Source organism: Oncorhynchus tshawytscha, linkage group LG08 (genome assembly GCF_018296145.1).
Source record: "Oncorhynchus tshawytscha isolate Ot180627B linkage group LG08, Otsh_v2.0, whole genome shotgun sequence".
Lineage (NCBI taxonomy): Eukaryota > Metazoa > Chordata > Actinopteri > Salmoniformes > Salmonidae > Oncorhynchus > Oncorhynchus tshawytscha.
The window spans coordinates 2,767,153-2,780,777 of record NC_056436.1 but is presented as its reverse complement, the minus strand read 5'-3'; the positions used below and the strand labels follow the sequence as shown (position 1 = coordinate 2,780,777).

General features: G+C 49.6%; 2 protein-coding genes across 5 annotated transcripts in view; both read right to left on the bottom strand.

Moving 5' to 3' along the window:
- The window catches only part of LOC112235578 (Alstrom syndrome protein 1 homolog), a 30,004-nt gene extending 27,884 nt beyond the window's left edge, over nucleotides 1-2,120 (bottom strand). For all 3 annotated transcript variants that reach the window (XM_042325058.1, XM_042325059.1, XM_042325060.1), the window contains exons 1-2: nucleotides 1,619-2,120; nucleotides 862-1,023 (exon numbers count right to left, since the gene is read on the bottom strand). In XM_042325058.1, coding sequence (XP_042180992.1) covers nucleotides 862-1,023; nucleotides 1,619-2,120 — 664 coding nt within the window. The remainder of the gene's footprint in view (nucleotides 1-861; nucleotides 1,024-1,618) is intronic.
- On the bottom strand, nucleotides 2,114-13,579 carry LOC121846866 (filaggrin-like). Of its 2 annotated transcripts, none has more exons than XM_042325062.1 (4): nucleotides 12,298-13,579; nucleotides 8,757-8,872; nucleotides 3,694-4,400; nucleotides 2,114-2,249 (listed from the first exon to the last, which is right to left on the bottom strand). In XM_042325062.1, exons 1-4 carry the CDS (start codon nucleotides 13,577-13,579, stop codon nucleotides 2,183-2,185), a joined length of 2,172 nt encoding a protein of 723 aa, XP_042180996.1. In that variant the 3' UTR covers nucleotides 2,114-2,182. The 2 variants fall into 2 exon arrangements, with proteins under 2 accessions (XP_042180996.1, XP_042180997.1); XM_042325063.1 differs by having other exon boundaries at nucleotides 2,135-2,252; nucleotides 3,733-4,400.
- Between the last annotated feature and the right edge of the window lie 46 nt (nucleotides 13,580-13,625).

The following is a 13,625-nucleotide window of genomic DNA, read 5'->3' as shown; positions in this document are numbered from 1 at the left end:
CCTTCCCCCAGTGTTAAACCCTCACTATACTGACCCGGTCCTTCCCCCAGTGTAAAACCCTCACTATACTGACCCGGTCCTTCCCCCAGTGTTAAACCCTCACTATACTGACCCGGTCCTTCCCCCAGTGTTAAACCCTCACTATACTGACCCGGTCCTTCCCCCAGTGTTAAACCCTCACTATACTGACCCGGTCCTTCCCCCAGTGTTAAACCCTCACTATACTGACCCGGTCCTTCCCCCAGTGTTAAACCCTCACTATACTGACCCGGTCCTTCCCCCAGTGTTAAACCCTCACTATACTGACCCGGTCCTTCCCCCAGTGTAAAACCCTCACTATACTGACCCGGTCCTTCCCCCAGTGTTAAACCCTCACTATACTGACCCGGTCCTTCCCCCAGTGTTAAACCCTCACTATACTGACCCGGTCCTTCCCCCAGTGTTAAACCTCACTCTGACCCGGTCCTTCCCCCCCAGTGTTAAACCCTCACTATACTGACCCGGTCCTTCCCCCAGTGTTAAACCCTCACTATACTGACCCGGTCCTTCCCCAGTGTTAAACCCTCACTATACTGACCCGGTCCTTCTCCCCAGTGTAAAACCCTCACTATACTGACCCGGTCCTTCCCCCAGTGTTAAACCCTCACTATACTGACCCGGTCCTTCCCCCAGTGTTAAACCCTCACTATACTGACCCGGTCCTTCCCCCAGTGTTAAACCCTCACTATACTGACCCGGTCCTTCCCCCCAGTGTTAAACCCTCACTATACTGACCCGGTCCTTCCCCCCAGTGTAAAACCCTCACTATACTGACCCGGTCCTTCTCCCCAGTGTTAAACCCTCACTATACTGAGTGCTCACCTGTCCTCTCCATACTGTAGTTTTCTCCCAGTCTTTGTCTCTTGCTGTAGATACCCTCTGTGTGTTTGATGTTTACCCCTCTGTCCACCACCTGGTCCACCTGCTGATCTCGTGACCCCAGGATCTCTATGTTGAAGCGAGGGGGCACCGCGTCGTCCGAGCCTGGGGAGGAGAGAGAGAGAGAGAGAGAGAGAGGAACGGGTGAGTGCCTCGGAGAGGAAGGAGGAAGCCCTGTCTCTCTCACTATCTCTGAGGATCATCGCTGTCGGACCTGACACTGCCTCTGTCTCTCTCTTGCACTCACACTGGAACATGAATAATTCATTTGATACACGGTGCCTGTTACAAAAGACCAGCTGCTAACCGTCTGGGGGAGGAGAGGAGGAGGGGCCAGAGGAGAGGAGGCCAGAGGAGAGGAGGGGCCAGAGGAGAGGAGGGGGCCAGAGAAGAGGAGAGGAGGCCAGAGAGAGAGGCCAGAGGAGGCCAGAGAAGAGAGGAGGGGCCAGAGAAGAGGAGAGAGGCCAGAGAAGAGGGAGGGGCCAGAGGAGAGAGAGGAGGGGCCAGAGGAGAGGAGGAGGGGCCAGGTGGCTGCATCTATTACAGTACGATCTAAGTTAGCCTTCAGGAGTTCTCTAGACCGAGGGGATCATTCATTATTGAATGCCTTGGAATACCTGTCAGTCTGTCAGCGTCACTATAGATAGTTTAGAAACGTCTAAATAATGTATTTTAACTAGCTAGATAAGAGATGCTGTACCTGGGTGGGAACTCTCCATGGTGGAGTCAGATCGTATGGGGGAAAGCTGTGGCTCAGGATGCGTCTGGGGTACGTAGAACATCTCCTCACTACCGTGTGGTTTATACGGCAACAGAACCGTCAGCGCCGCCTGCCTAGACGGACCGGTACCAGTCAGCCTCTGGGGAGGTGTGAAGCATTGTGGGAAGGTGGAGGTTGCCGTTGCCGTGGTGATCTGGACTGAGGCGTCGGCCGTCTCCTGCCCCTGTCTCCAAATTGGATCTCTGTTCTCCTGCGACCCCGTCTTATTGGCCGGAGCAGGCTCGGGGGCGTAACCTAGGCTCTCGTCTTCGTCAACACTGCTGGAGACGGCAGAGGAGTGTCTGACAGGAGCAAAAGACAGAAGTCTCCGGGACCTCTCTTCAGCCCCTTTAGGACCAGGGGAGAGGGTGACGTGGAGGTGGGAGACCTGACCCGTCCTGGTGGTCCAAGCTCCAGAGACCCAGTCTGCTCCAGAACCCATGATGGACCCAGGACGTCCTTCGTCGGGGTGAGACCGGGAAATCTGCCCGTATATGCCTGGGGTCAGAGGGAGAGGAGCTGCAGAGTGGGGAGGACCAGTAAAGGGGTTCTCTTGGTCTCTACCAGGCAGCTGGATGGGAGAGAGGAAGACCGAGGAAGAGGAGGGAGACCGAGGAAGAGGAGGGAGAGGGAGACCGAGGAAGAGGGAGAGAGAGTGTGACAGTGTTAGGGTCCAGAGGACATTCCTTTTCTTAAACACCAGGTCATCTGAGTGTGATTAACAGTGTCAGTCTATAACAGTGTTACTCTATAACAGTGTTAGTCTATAACAGTGTCAGTCTATAACAGTGTCAGTCTATAACAGTGTCAGTCTATAACAGATCTGAGTGTGATTAACAGTGTCAGTCTATAACAGTGTTAGTCTATAACAGTGTCAGTCTATAACAGATCTGAGTGTGAATAACAGTGTTAGTCTATAACAGTGTTAGTCTATAACAGTGTCAGTCTATAACAGATCTGAGTGTGAATAACAGTGTTAGTCTATAACAGTGTTAGTCTATAACAGTGTTAGTCTATAACAGATCTGAGTGTGAATAACAGTGTTAGTCTATAACAGTGTTAGTCTATAACAGTGTTAGTCTATAACAGTGTTAGTCTTTAACAGTGTCAGTCTATAACAGTGTCAGTCTATAACAGATCTGAGTGTGATTAACAGTGTTAGTCTATAACAGTGTTAGTCTATAACAGTGTTAGTCTATAACAGTGTCAGTCTATAACAGATCTGAGTGTGAATAACAGTGTTAGTCTATAACAGTGTTAGTCTATAACAGTGTCAGTCTATAACAGTGTCAGTCTATAACAGAGTCAGTCTATAACAGTGTTAGTCTATAACAGTGTTAGTCTATAACAGTGTCAGTCTATAACAGATCTGAGTGTGAATAACAGTGTTAGTCTATAACAGATCTGAGTGTGAATAACAGTGTTAGTCTATAACAGTGTTAGTCTATAACAGTGTTAGTCTATAACAGTGTTAGTCTATAACAGATCTGAGTGTGAATAACAGTGTTAGTCTATAACAGTGTTAGTCTATAACAGTGTTAGTCTATAACAGTGTTAGTCTATAACAGTGTTAGTCTATAACAGTGTTAGTCTATAACAGTGTTAGTCTATAACAGATCTGAGTGTGATTAACAGTGTTAGTCTATAACAGTGTCAGTCTATAACAGTGTCAGTCTATAACAGTGTTAGTCTATAACAGTGTTAGTCTATAACAGTGTTAGTCTATAACAGTGTTAGTCTATAACAGTGTCAGTCTATAACAGTGTTAGTCTATAACAGATCTGAGTGTGAATAACAGTGTTAGTCTATAACAGTGTTAGTCTATAACAGTGTTAGTCTATAACAGTGTTAGTCTATAACAGTGTCAGTCTATAACAGATCTGAGTGTGAATAACAGTGTTAGTCTATAACAGATCTGAGTGTGAATAACAGTGTTAGTCTATAACAGATCTGAGTGTGAATAACAGTGTAAGTTCTTTAGTCAGTAAGCGGTAAAGATTCAGCTGGGATTCTACCTGCTCCTGTCTCGGCTCCTGGCCCGGCTCCTGGCCCGGCTCCTGTCTCGGCTCCTGGCCCGGCTCCTGTCTCGGTTCCTGGCCCGGCTCCTGTCTCGGTTCCTGGCCCGGCTCCTGTCTCGGCTCCTGTCTCGGCTCCTGTCTCGCTCCTGGCCCTGGCCCAGGCGTGTCTTTCTGTCTCTGGGGTACAGACTGCTGCTGTTGGCCTGTGATCCAGTCATGGTGGTTGTGTCTCTGGACATGGAGCAGTGTGTCGAGGTGGTGGTGCTCTCCCTCCCCTGCTGCTGGGGCCGTGTCTGAGGTAGCCACCCCTGCACTGTGGGTTGGGAGACCCCTTCTAAGGTGAACTGGGACACCTGTAGAGGCTCGGGGAGGGGGGAGCGGCGGGAGGTGGCAATGGTGATGGAGGTGAGGGGTGGAGGGTGCGTTCTAGGGAGGACGTATAACCCCTCTCGGAGGGCGATCTGTCTGACCCGGCCCTCTAGGTCCTGCCTTAGAGGGGTACGCAGCTCAACGCTGTCGTCAAACGGGTTCCTGCTCAGCTGCTGTAGCTGGTGGGACAGACAGTCCTCTGCTGCCTTCAGGGCCCTGAACTGCTTCTTCTCCCCAACCAACTGCTCCTCAGGCTGGGGTAGGGAGGGAGGCTGGCCTCCTGGACCTACAAGGCTGGACGCAGTACTGCTGTCCGTGTCCGTGCTCCTCGGGTTCTGAACGAAGGAGAAAGAACCACAATCAACTGACCAGAAAAATAAAAAAACGACTCCTAAAACATTAACTCCTAAAACATTTCATAAAGTAGAAAGGAAATGATCTGTAGAAGACTTGTCTCCACACCACACCACTGAACAGCATGCTGGAAAGGACACACGTCCCAAAACACCACAACCATCCCACCACTACAAACTCCATGCTGCCTCCAACTGCAGAGGAGCCATGAGATCAATGTTTTCTGCACAAGTACAGTGAAATGCCTTTCTTGCTTGTTCTTTCCCAATAATGCAGTAATCAAGATCAGTGCCAATTCTATACTTACAATGTGGATACTGGAGTGGTAGGGGCAGGTTTGTATAGGGGGAAGGTGACTAGGCATCAAGATGAGTAGCAGCAGCAACTATGGATGATGATATGTGAGTGTGTGTGTGTGTGTGTGTGTGTGTGTGTGTGTGTGTGTGTGTGTGTGTGTGTGTGTGTCAGTATGTTTGTGTGTTATGTGAGTGTGTGTGTGTGTGGTAGTGTCAATGTGCTGAGTGTGCAGACTCAGTCAAATATTATTATTATTTTTTTAAATAGAAGTCGAGGCAGGATAAAGTAGAAGTCAAGACAGGATAAAGTAGAAGTCAAGACAGGATAAAGTAGAAGTCGAGGCAGGATAAAGTAGAAGTCGAGACAGCATAAAGTAGAAGTCAAGACAGCATGAAGTAGAAGTCGAGGCAGGATAAAGTAGAAGTCAAGACAGGATAAAGTAGAAGTCAAGACAGGATAAAGTAGAAGTCGAGGCAGGATAAAGTAGAAGTCGAGACAGCATGAAGTAGAAGTCAAGACAGGATAAAGTAGAAGTCGAGGCAGGATAAAGTAGAAGTCGAGGCAGGATAAAGTAGAAGTCAAGACAGGATAAAGTAGAAGTCAAGACAGCATAAAGTAGAAGTCAAGACAGGATAAAGTAGTCGAGGCAGATAGTCTGTGTAGCCATTTTGTTAACTATTTACAGTCTATGTCCTGGGGAGTAAAAGCTGTTCAGAAGCCTGTTGGTGTCAGACTTGTTGCTCCAGTACCACTTCCCCCCTCCCCTAGGATCCAGCTGCCCCCCTCCCCTAGGATCCAGTTGCCCCCTACCCCTAGGATCCAGCTGTCCCCCTCCCCCTAGGATCCAGCTGCCCCCTCCCCCTAGGATCCAGTTGCCCACCTCCCCTAGGATCCAGTTGCCCACCTCCCCTAGGATCCAGCTGCCCCCTCCCCTAGGATCCAGTTGCCCCCTCCCCTAGGATCCAGCTGCCCCCTCCCCTAGGATCCAGTTGCCACCTTCCCCCTAGGATCCAGTTGCCCCCTCCCCCTAGGATCCAGTTGCCCACCTCCCCTAGGATCCAGCTGCCCCCTTCCCCCTAGGATCCAGTTGCCCCCTCCCCCTAGGATCCAGTTGCCCCCTCCCCCTAGGATCCAGTTGCCACCTTTCCCCTAGGATCCAGCTGCCCCCTCCCCTAGGATCCAGTTGCCACCTTCCCCCTAGGATCCAGTTGCCACCTTCCCCCTAGGATCCAGTTGCCACCTTCCCCTAGGATCCAGTTGCCACCTTCCCCTAGGATCCAGTTGCCACCTTCCCCCTAGGATCCAGTTGCCACCTTCCCCTAGGATCCAGTTGCCCCCTTCCCCCTAGGATCCAGTTGCCACCTTCCCCTAGGATCCAGCTGCCCCCTCCCCCTAGGATCCAGTTGCCACCTTCCCCTAGGATCCAGTTGCCACCTTCCCCCTAGGATCCAGTTGCCCCCTTCCCCCTAGGATCCAGTTGCCACCTTCCCCTAGGATCCAGCTGCCCCCTCCCCCTAGGATCCAGTTGCCACCTTCCCCCTAGGATCCAGTTGCCACCTTCCCCCTAGGATCCAGTTGCCACCTTCCCCCTAGGATCCAGTTGCCACCTTCCCCTAGGATCCAGTTGCCACCTTCCCCCTAGGATCCAGTTGCCCCCTTCCCTAGGATCCGGTTGCATAGGGAGGTGTTCAGTCCCAGGGTCACAAGCTTAGTGACGAGCTTGGGGGGGACTGGGGTTGAACGCTGAGCTGGAGTCAATGAACAGCATTGTCACATAGGTATTCCGCTTATCTAGGTGGGTTAGGGAAGTGTGGAGTGCAATTGATATTGTGTTGTCTATGGATCTGCTGCGGGGCTAAGCAGCGAACCCTCACTGTGGGGACGACATCGGCGATGCATTCCCTAATGAAGATGGTGATGGAGGTGGTTAGCTCATCGACGCTATTGACGGAGTATTCTAGTCAGACCTAGCAAAGCAGTCCTATAGCATAGCCTCCGATTCAGAGGATCATTTCTCAATGGAGCGCGTCACGGGTACTTCCTGTTTGAGCTTCTTCTACTTGTAGACAGGAAGCAGGAGTATAGAATCATGGGGGGGATAAGGGAGGGCCTTTAACACTTGCGTGTGAGTAGAGTAAGAGTGGTCTTTATCGCCCCCTAGTGGCAAAGGAGACGTGTTGATGGAAGTCGGGCAGCACGTGTCAGAAATTGAAAAGCAGCCATGGATTCCCGCTTGTTCGTAGCCTCGTACAGTTCGTTGAGTTCCAGCCCGTTGTGGTTGTCCTGACGTGGAATATCTACAGCAGTCTTGATGACAAATAAACTCTCTCTGGAGGTAGATGGGTCTGCATTTGACAATCAGGTATTCCAAGATGGGTGAACAATGGGTTGAGACTTACATTGCACTAGAGTCAACACACCATTTGCTGTTGATTTAGAGACATACCTCTCCCCCTCTTGATTTCCGTGAACCTAATGGCCTGTCCGCTCGGTGAATGGAGAATCCATCGAGTTTGGATAGCCATGAGGGGTATCTTGTCCGAAAAACAAGTTTCAGAAAATAAAGAGAATATTGCAATTACGAGAGTACCGTTGGGAGCAAATCCCCGGTCGGAGGTCATCCATTTTATGTATTATCAAGTGATTGGCCAATAGAATGGAGATAAGAGGTGGCCGCTTTTCCCGTCGTCTTAACCTCACCAGGATTCCCCTCTCCTGCTTCATTTTAGCCGGCATTTCCTCTTGGGTAGCCCCGAAAATAGCGTCGGAATTACACAACGAGCCCAGGGCTGACGAGTCGAAGTCGAAGCCGGAATTAAGGTTAATAACTGCCGATCTGATGATTCAAAAAGTAATTGTCGAACAATAAGAAATGATAGCCGATACATTTAAGTGAAAAAAAAAAAAAAAAGTGAAGATAAACGTCAAAAGAATCACAAAATAGCAACGTGGGTTGGAGCTAGCAAGACGGTACGACGCCATCTTCCCTCTCATAACAGAGAGAAGCAATGGTAGCACACTGCTTAGATTAGGATTACAAAATTCCTGTATCTTTACCAAAAACTCCCTGGTTTTCTAGAATTCCTGGTTTGAATATTCCTGAAATTAAGAGGGAATAAGCAGGAAATCCAGGAATCCTACAACTAGGGATTGCTGGAAAACCTGGGATTTTTTTTTCAGTCACGAAAAATTTTCAACCTTAGCAAAGATAGTTAACAGGTTTGAAAAACAACATTCTTGAAGAAGAACCACCACACCCAGCCATTCCATGTGTTTGATCTATTCTGGAGATAGTCAACTCATTATCAAGCCCTTGACAGGGTGGATAAGATGAGCTAGTTCAGGACTACAACAAAATTGTGAAACATCTAAAAACCAGCTTAGATGCTAGGATAGGCTTGTTGGTGTAACAGGTTCGTAAACAGATTTCTTGGAACATCACACCATGCCTGAGACTGACACACCTCACAGTTACCTTACCCACCACACCTGGGCAGTCCAAGGAGAGGAGGCTAGCATCAAAATGAGACAACATTCACATGGTTTAAAACAGAGAGTGAGGAAGTTGAGCCTTGCCTATACATTTGGTGTTCAGGAGTGATTCCTGATAGTACCTTTAGTGGGTGGGTGTTTGGTATTGAGTGACTAAGATAGTACCTGTAGTGGGTGTTTGGTATTGAGTGACTAAGATAGTACCTGTAGTGGGTATTGAGTGACTAAGATAGTACCTGTAGTGGGTGTTTGGTATTGAGTGACTATGATAGTACCTGTAGTGGGTGTTTGGTATCGAGTGACTATGATAGTACCTGTAGTGGGTGTTTGGTATTGAGTGACTATGATAGTACCTGTAGTGGGTGTTTGGTATTGAGTGACTATGATAGTACCTGTAGTGGGTGTTTGGTATCGAGTGACTATGATAGTACCTGTAGTGGGTGTTTGGTATTGAGTGACTAAGATAGTACCTGTAGTGGGTGTTTGGTATTGAGTGACTAAGATAGTACCTGTAGTGGGTGTTTGGTATTGAGTGACTAAGATAGTACCTGTAGTGGGTGTTTAAAGAGTATCTCTCTCTTGATCTCTTCAATGCGTTGTCTATCCTCCGTGTTGAGCTCCAGAGTTTCACACAGCTGCCCCGACACCTTCAGCCTCAGCCACTCTGGGGGTTGACAGAATCAGGGCAGGTTGGGATACAAACATCAACATGTATGTTATAACCTGGGAATGATCTTTAATTAGCTTTTTTAATTTTTATAATTTGTATTTATCCAGAGTGTCCCGGGAACATTGGTGAGGAAAAGTACCCAAAAGTCACACTTGAGTAAAAGTAAAAGATACCTTAATAGAAAATGACTCAAGTAAAAGTCACCCAGTAAAATCCTACTTGAGTAAAAGTCACCCAGTAAAATCCTACTTGAGTAAAAGTCACCCAGTAAAATCCTACTTGAGTAAAAGTCACCCAGTAAAATCCTACTTGAGTAAAAGTCACCCAGTAAAATCCTACTTGAGTAAAAGTCACCCAGTAAAATCCTACTTGAAAGAAAAGTGTAAAGGTATTGGGTTTTAAATATACTTAGTATATTTAAATATAATATAATATACTATAATATAATATAATATACTTAAATACTTAAATATTTTTTAAAGTAAATGTAATTGCTCAAATTTACTCAAGTATCAAAAGTAAAAGTAGGCTAAAAATCTTTTCAACGTCCTGATATTAAGCAAACCAGACAGCACCGTGTTCTTGTTTGGTTTAATTTACAGATAGCCAGGGGCACTCTCCAACTCTCCATTTACAAATGAAGCATGTGTTTAGAAAGTTCCCCAGATCAGAGGCAGTAGGGAGGACCAGGGATGTTCTCTGTTTAGTGAGTCCTCCAGATCAGAGGCAGTAGGGAGGACCAGGGATGTTCTCTGTTTAGTGAGTCCGCCAGATCAGAGGCAGTAGGGAGGACCAGGGATGTTCTCTGTTTAGTGAGTCCTCCAGATCAGAGGCAGTAGGGAGGACCAGGGATGTTCTCTGTTTAGTGAGTCCTCCAGATCAGACGCAGTAGGGATGACCAGGGATGTTCTCTGTTTAGTGAGTCCTCCAGATCAGAGGCAGTAGGGATGACCAGGGATGTTCTCTGTTTAGTGAGTCCTCCAGATCAGAGGCAGTAGGGATGACCAGGGATGTTCTCTGTTTAGTGAGTCCTCCAGATCAGAGGCAGTAGGGATGACCAGGGATGTTCTCTGTTTAGTGAGTCCTCCAGATCAGAGGCAGTAGGGATGACCAGGGATGTTCTCTGTTTAGTGAGTCCTCCAGATCAGAGGCAGTAGGGAGGACCAGGGATGTTCTCTGTTTAGTGAGTCCTCCAGATCAGAGGCAGTAGGGAGGACCAGGGATGTTCTCTGTTTAGTGAGTCCTCCAGATCAGAGGCAGTAGGGATGACCAGGGATGTTCTCTGTTTAGTGAGTCCTCCAGATCAGAGGCAGTAGGGATGACCAGGGATGTTCTCTGTTTAGTGAGTCCTCCAGATCAGAGGCAGTAGGGATGACCAGGGATGTTCTCTGTTTAGTGAGTCCTCCAGATCAGAGGCAGTGGGGATGACCAGGGATGTTCTCTGTTTAGTGAGTCCTCCAGATCAGAGTCAGTAGGGAGGACCAGGGATGTTCTCTGTTTAGTGAGTCCTCCAGATCAGAGGCAGTAGGGATGACCAGGGATGTTCTCTGTTTAGTGAGTCCTCCAGATCAGAGGCAGTAGGGATGACCAGGGATGTTCTCTGTTTAGTGAGTCCTCCAGATCAGAGGCAGTAGGGATGACCAGGGATGTTCTCTGTTTAGTGAGTCCTCCAGATCAGAGGCAGTAGGGATGACCAGGGATGTTCTCTGTTTAGTGAGTCCTCCAGATCAGAGGCAGTAGGGATGACCAGGGATGTTCTCTGTTTAGTGAGTCCTCCAGATCAGAGTCAGTAGGGAGGACCAGGGATGTTCTCTGTTTAGTGAGTCCTCCAGATCAGAGGCAGTAGGGATGACCAGGGATGTTCTCTGTTTAGTCAGACCAGGCCTCAGCTCACCGGGCTTGGGTCAGACCAGGCCTCAGCTCACCGGGCTTGGGTCAGACAAGGCCTCAGCTCACCGGGCTTGGGTCAGACCAGGTCTCAGCTCACCGGGCTTGGGTCAGACAAGGCCTCAGCTCATCGGGCTTGGGTCAGACAAGGCCTCACGCTTCAGCCCACCGGGCTTGGGTCAGACCAGGACTCAGCTCACCGGGCTCGGGTCAGACCAGGACTCAGCTCACCGGGCTCGGGTCAGACAAGGCCTCAGCTCACCGGGCTTGGGTCAGACCAGGTCTCAGCTCACCGGGCTTGGGTCAGACAAGGCCTCAGCTCATCGGGCTTGGGTCAAAGCAAGATCGAATTTTCAGTTCTGATGAGAACACTTAAACTGCATTCGGGTCTCGTGTGCAGTCCGGCAGTTTCAATTATGTGTGTGCTTGGAACTGAGAGCGACTTTGTGTAAAGTAAATACGCTAAAGGCTTCTACCTGGTGGGATAATGTGCCAATCTGCTTCTACCTGGTGGGATAATGTGCCAATCTGCTTCTAACTGGTGGGATAATGTGCCAATCTGCTTCTAACTGGTGGGATAATGTGCCAATCTGCTTCTACCTGGTGGGATAATGTGCCAATCTGCTTCTACCTGGTGGGATAATGTGCCAATCTGCTTCTACCTGGTGGGATAATGTGCCAATCTGCTTCTACCTGGTGGGATAATGTGCCAATCTGCTTCTACCTGGTGGGATAATGTGCCAATCTGCTTCTACCTGGTGGGATAATGCGCCTAATCTGCTTCTACCTGGTGGGATAATGTGCCAATCTGCTTCTACCTGGTGGGATAATGTGCCAATCTTCTCCTACCTGGTGGGATAATGTGCCAATCTGCTCCTACCTGGTGGGATAATGTGCCAATCTGCTCCTACCTGGTGGGATAATGTGCCAATCTGCTCCTACCTGGTGGGATAATGTGCCAATCTGCTTCTACCTGGTGGGATAATGTGCCAATCTGCTTCTACCTGGTGGGATAATGTGCCAATCTGCTTCTACCTGGTGGGATAATGTGCCAATCTGCTCCTACCTGGTGGGATAATGTGCCAATCTTCTCCTACCTGGTGGGATAATGTGCCAATCTGCTCCTACCTGGTGGGATAATGTGCCAATCTGCTTCTACCTGGTGGGATAATGTGCCAATCTGCTTCTACCTGGTGGGATAATGTGCCAATCTGCTGCTGCTCATACTGTGGAATTGCATTAGTGCCACATTGGGGAAAATATTGTCATTTCCCATGTCTTGTCATACATTTTTTTTGAGGGGGGGTGTAAAGTGTTCCCGGGACAGTTACCGGTGTTAATCCCTACCCAATACTTGTGGTAAGCAGACCCTAGGTAGGTACTATTAGTGCATCACACTCTCAAATGGAGCCCTATTCCCTACTTAGTGTCCCTACGTTTGCTCAGAGCCCAATAGGCCCTGGTCAAAAATAGTGCACTACAGAATAGGGCTCCATTTGGGTCGAAACCTTGGTAGTGGGTTAGTTACTGACCTCTGGCTCTGCTTTCCTCCAGGTCTGCTGTGGCGGTACTGGCTCGGCTGGACAGGGACGCCACCGTGGCTGGAGACTCATTCTGGAGCAGCCTGGCTACCCTGGCTGCTAGAGAACTGCTGCTGCTGCCACCATCACTCAGAGCATCTCCACCCTGATCCCCACTGTGGGCCGGCTCAGACAGACCTCCATACCCCTGCTCAGAGCCCACGGGACAGGAGGACGAAGAGGACAAAGAGCTTCCCTCTTCTGGAGCCATCTGCACTTCTGGGTTTCCTCCTGCCACTGTTGTTGGTGGAGCCTGCTGCAGCTTGCCAACGCCAGCATCACCCAATGAGGGACCAGGTTGGCTGACCGGCATAACTGACAACAGCACAGGGCCAATCCGCGTGTCCGAAAGGCCAGCACTGCAGCCCTCAGGCTCCGCCCTCCGCACGGATTCGGTCAGGAGGAAGGTGGAGCTACTGCCAGAGATGTCCTGTGGTGGTCTCCCATAATGCTCTCTGTGCTCAGAACTGTCCTGTGGTGGTCTCCCATAATGCTCTCTGTGCTCAGAAATGTCCGGTGGTGGTCTACCATAATGCTCTCTGTCTTCAGAACTGTCATGTGATCTCCCATGATGCTCTCTGTCTTCAGAACTGTCCCTTGGTCTTCCATGATGCTCTCGGTCTTCAGAACTGTCATGTGATCTCCCATGATGCTCTCTGTCTTCAGAACTGTCCCTTGGTCTTCCATGATGCTCTCGGTCTTCAGAACTGTCATGTGATCTCCCATGATGCTCTCTGTCTTCAGAACTGTCCCTTGGTCTTCCATGATGCTCTCCGTCTTCAGAACTGTCCTGTGGTCTTCCATAATGCTCTCTGTCCTGTAGTAGTCTCCCAGACTCCTCTCTGGCGGGTGTGGACTGATGCTCTGCTTCTCTGCTTAGCCTGACATGACCTTCCCCGTTGTAGGCAGAGCTCTCCCTCTCCTTATCCGTCTTCCTAACTGCCGGCAGCATGGAGTCAGAGGAGGAGCGGGCCCAAAGCAAGGAGGAGTGACTCCTTGGGTCCCCCACCCCGGCACCACCAGAGGAGGAGGTGAAGGAGGAGTCCTGGAATACCTCCATCTTCCTCCTGAGAGAGAGGAGCAGGATGTCGTCGTCAGAGTGGAGGAGGTGGGAGGAGGCGCCGGAGGTGGAGGACCCACCAGACACAATGTTTTCAGCCCGGCCCAGCAGAAGCCTAATGTCCTGCAGAGTCTGGGAGCCTACGAAGGAATCATCAGGATTACTACGATCCATGGTGGTGTTAACCTGGGGACAGGACACTACTGCACTGTCTCTGTAC

What these genes read in the sequence shown, in the direction of transcription:
- LOC121846866 (XM_042325062.1), bottom strand. Translation starts at nt 13,579, where the DNA reads ATGGATCGTAGTAATCCTGATGATTCCTTCGTAGGCTCCCAGACTCTG. An exon ending in GGAGGAAAGCAGAGCCAGAG is followed by an intron (nt 8,873 to 12,297) that starts GTCAGTAACTAA and finishes GTCAACCCCCAG; the next exon opens with AGTGGCTGAGGCTGAAGGTG. An exon ending in TCTTTAAACACCCACTACAG is followed by an intron (nt 4,401 to 8,756) that starts GTACTATCTTAG and finishes TCCTTCGTTCAG; the next exon opens with AACCCGAGGAGCACGGACAC.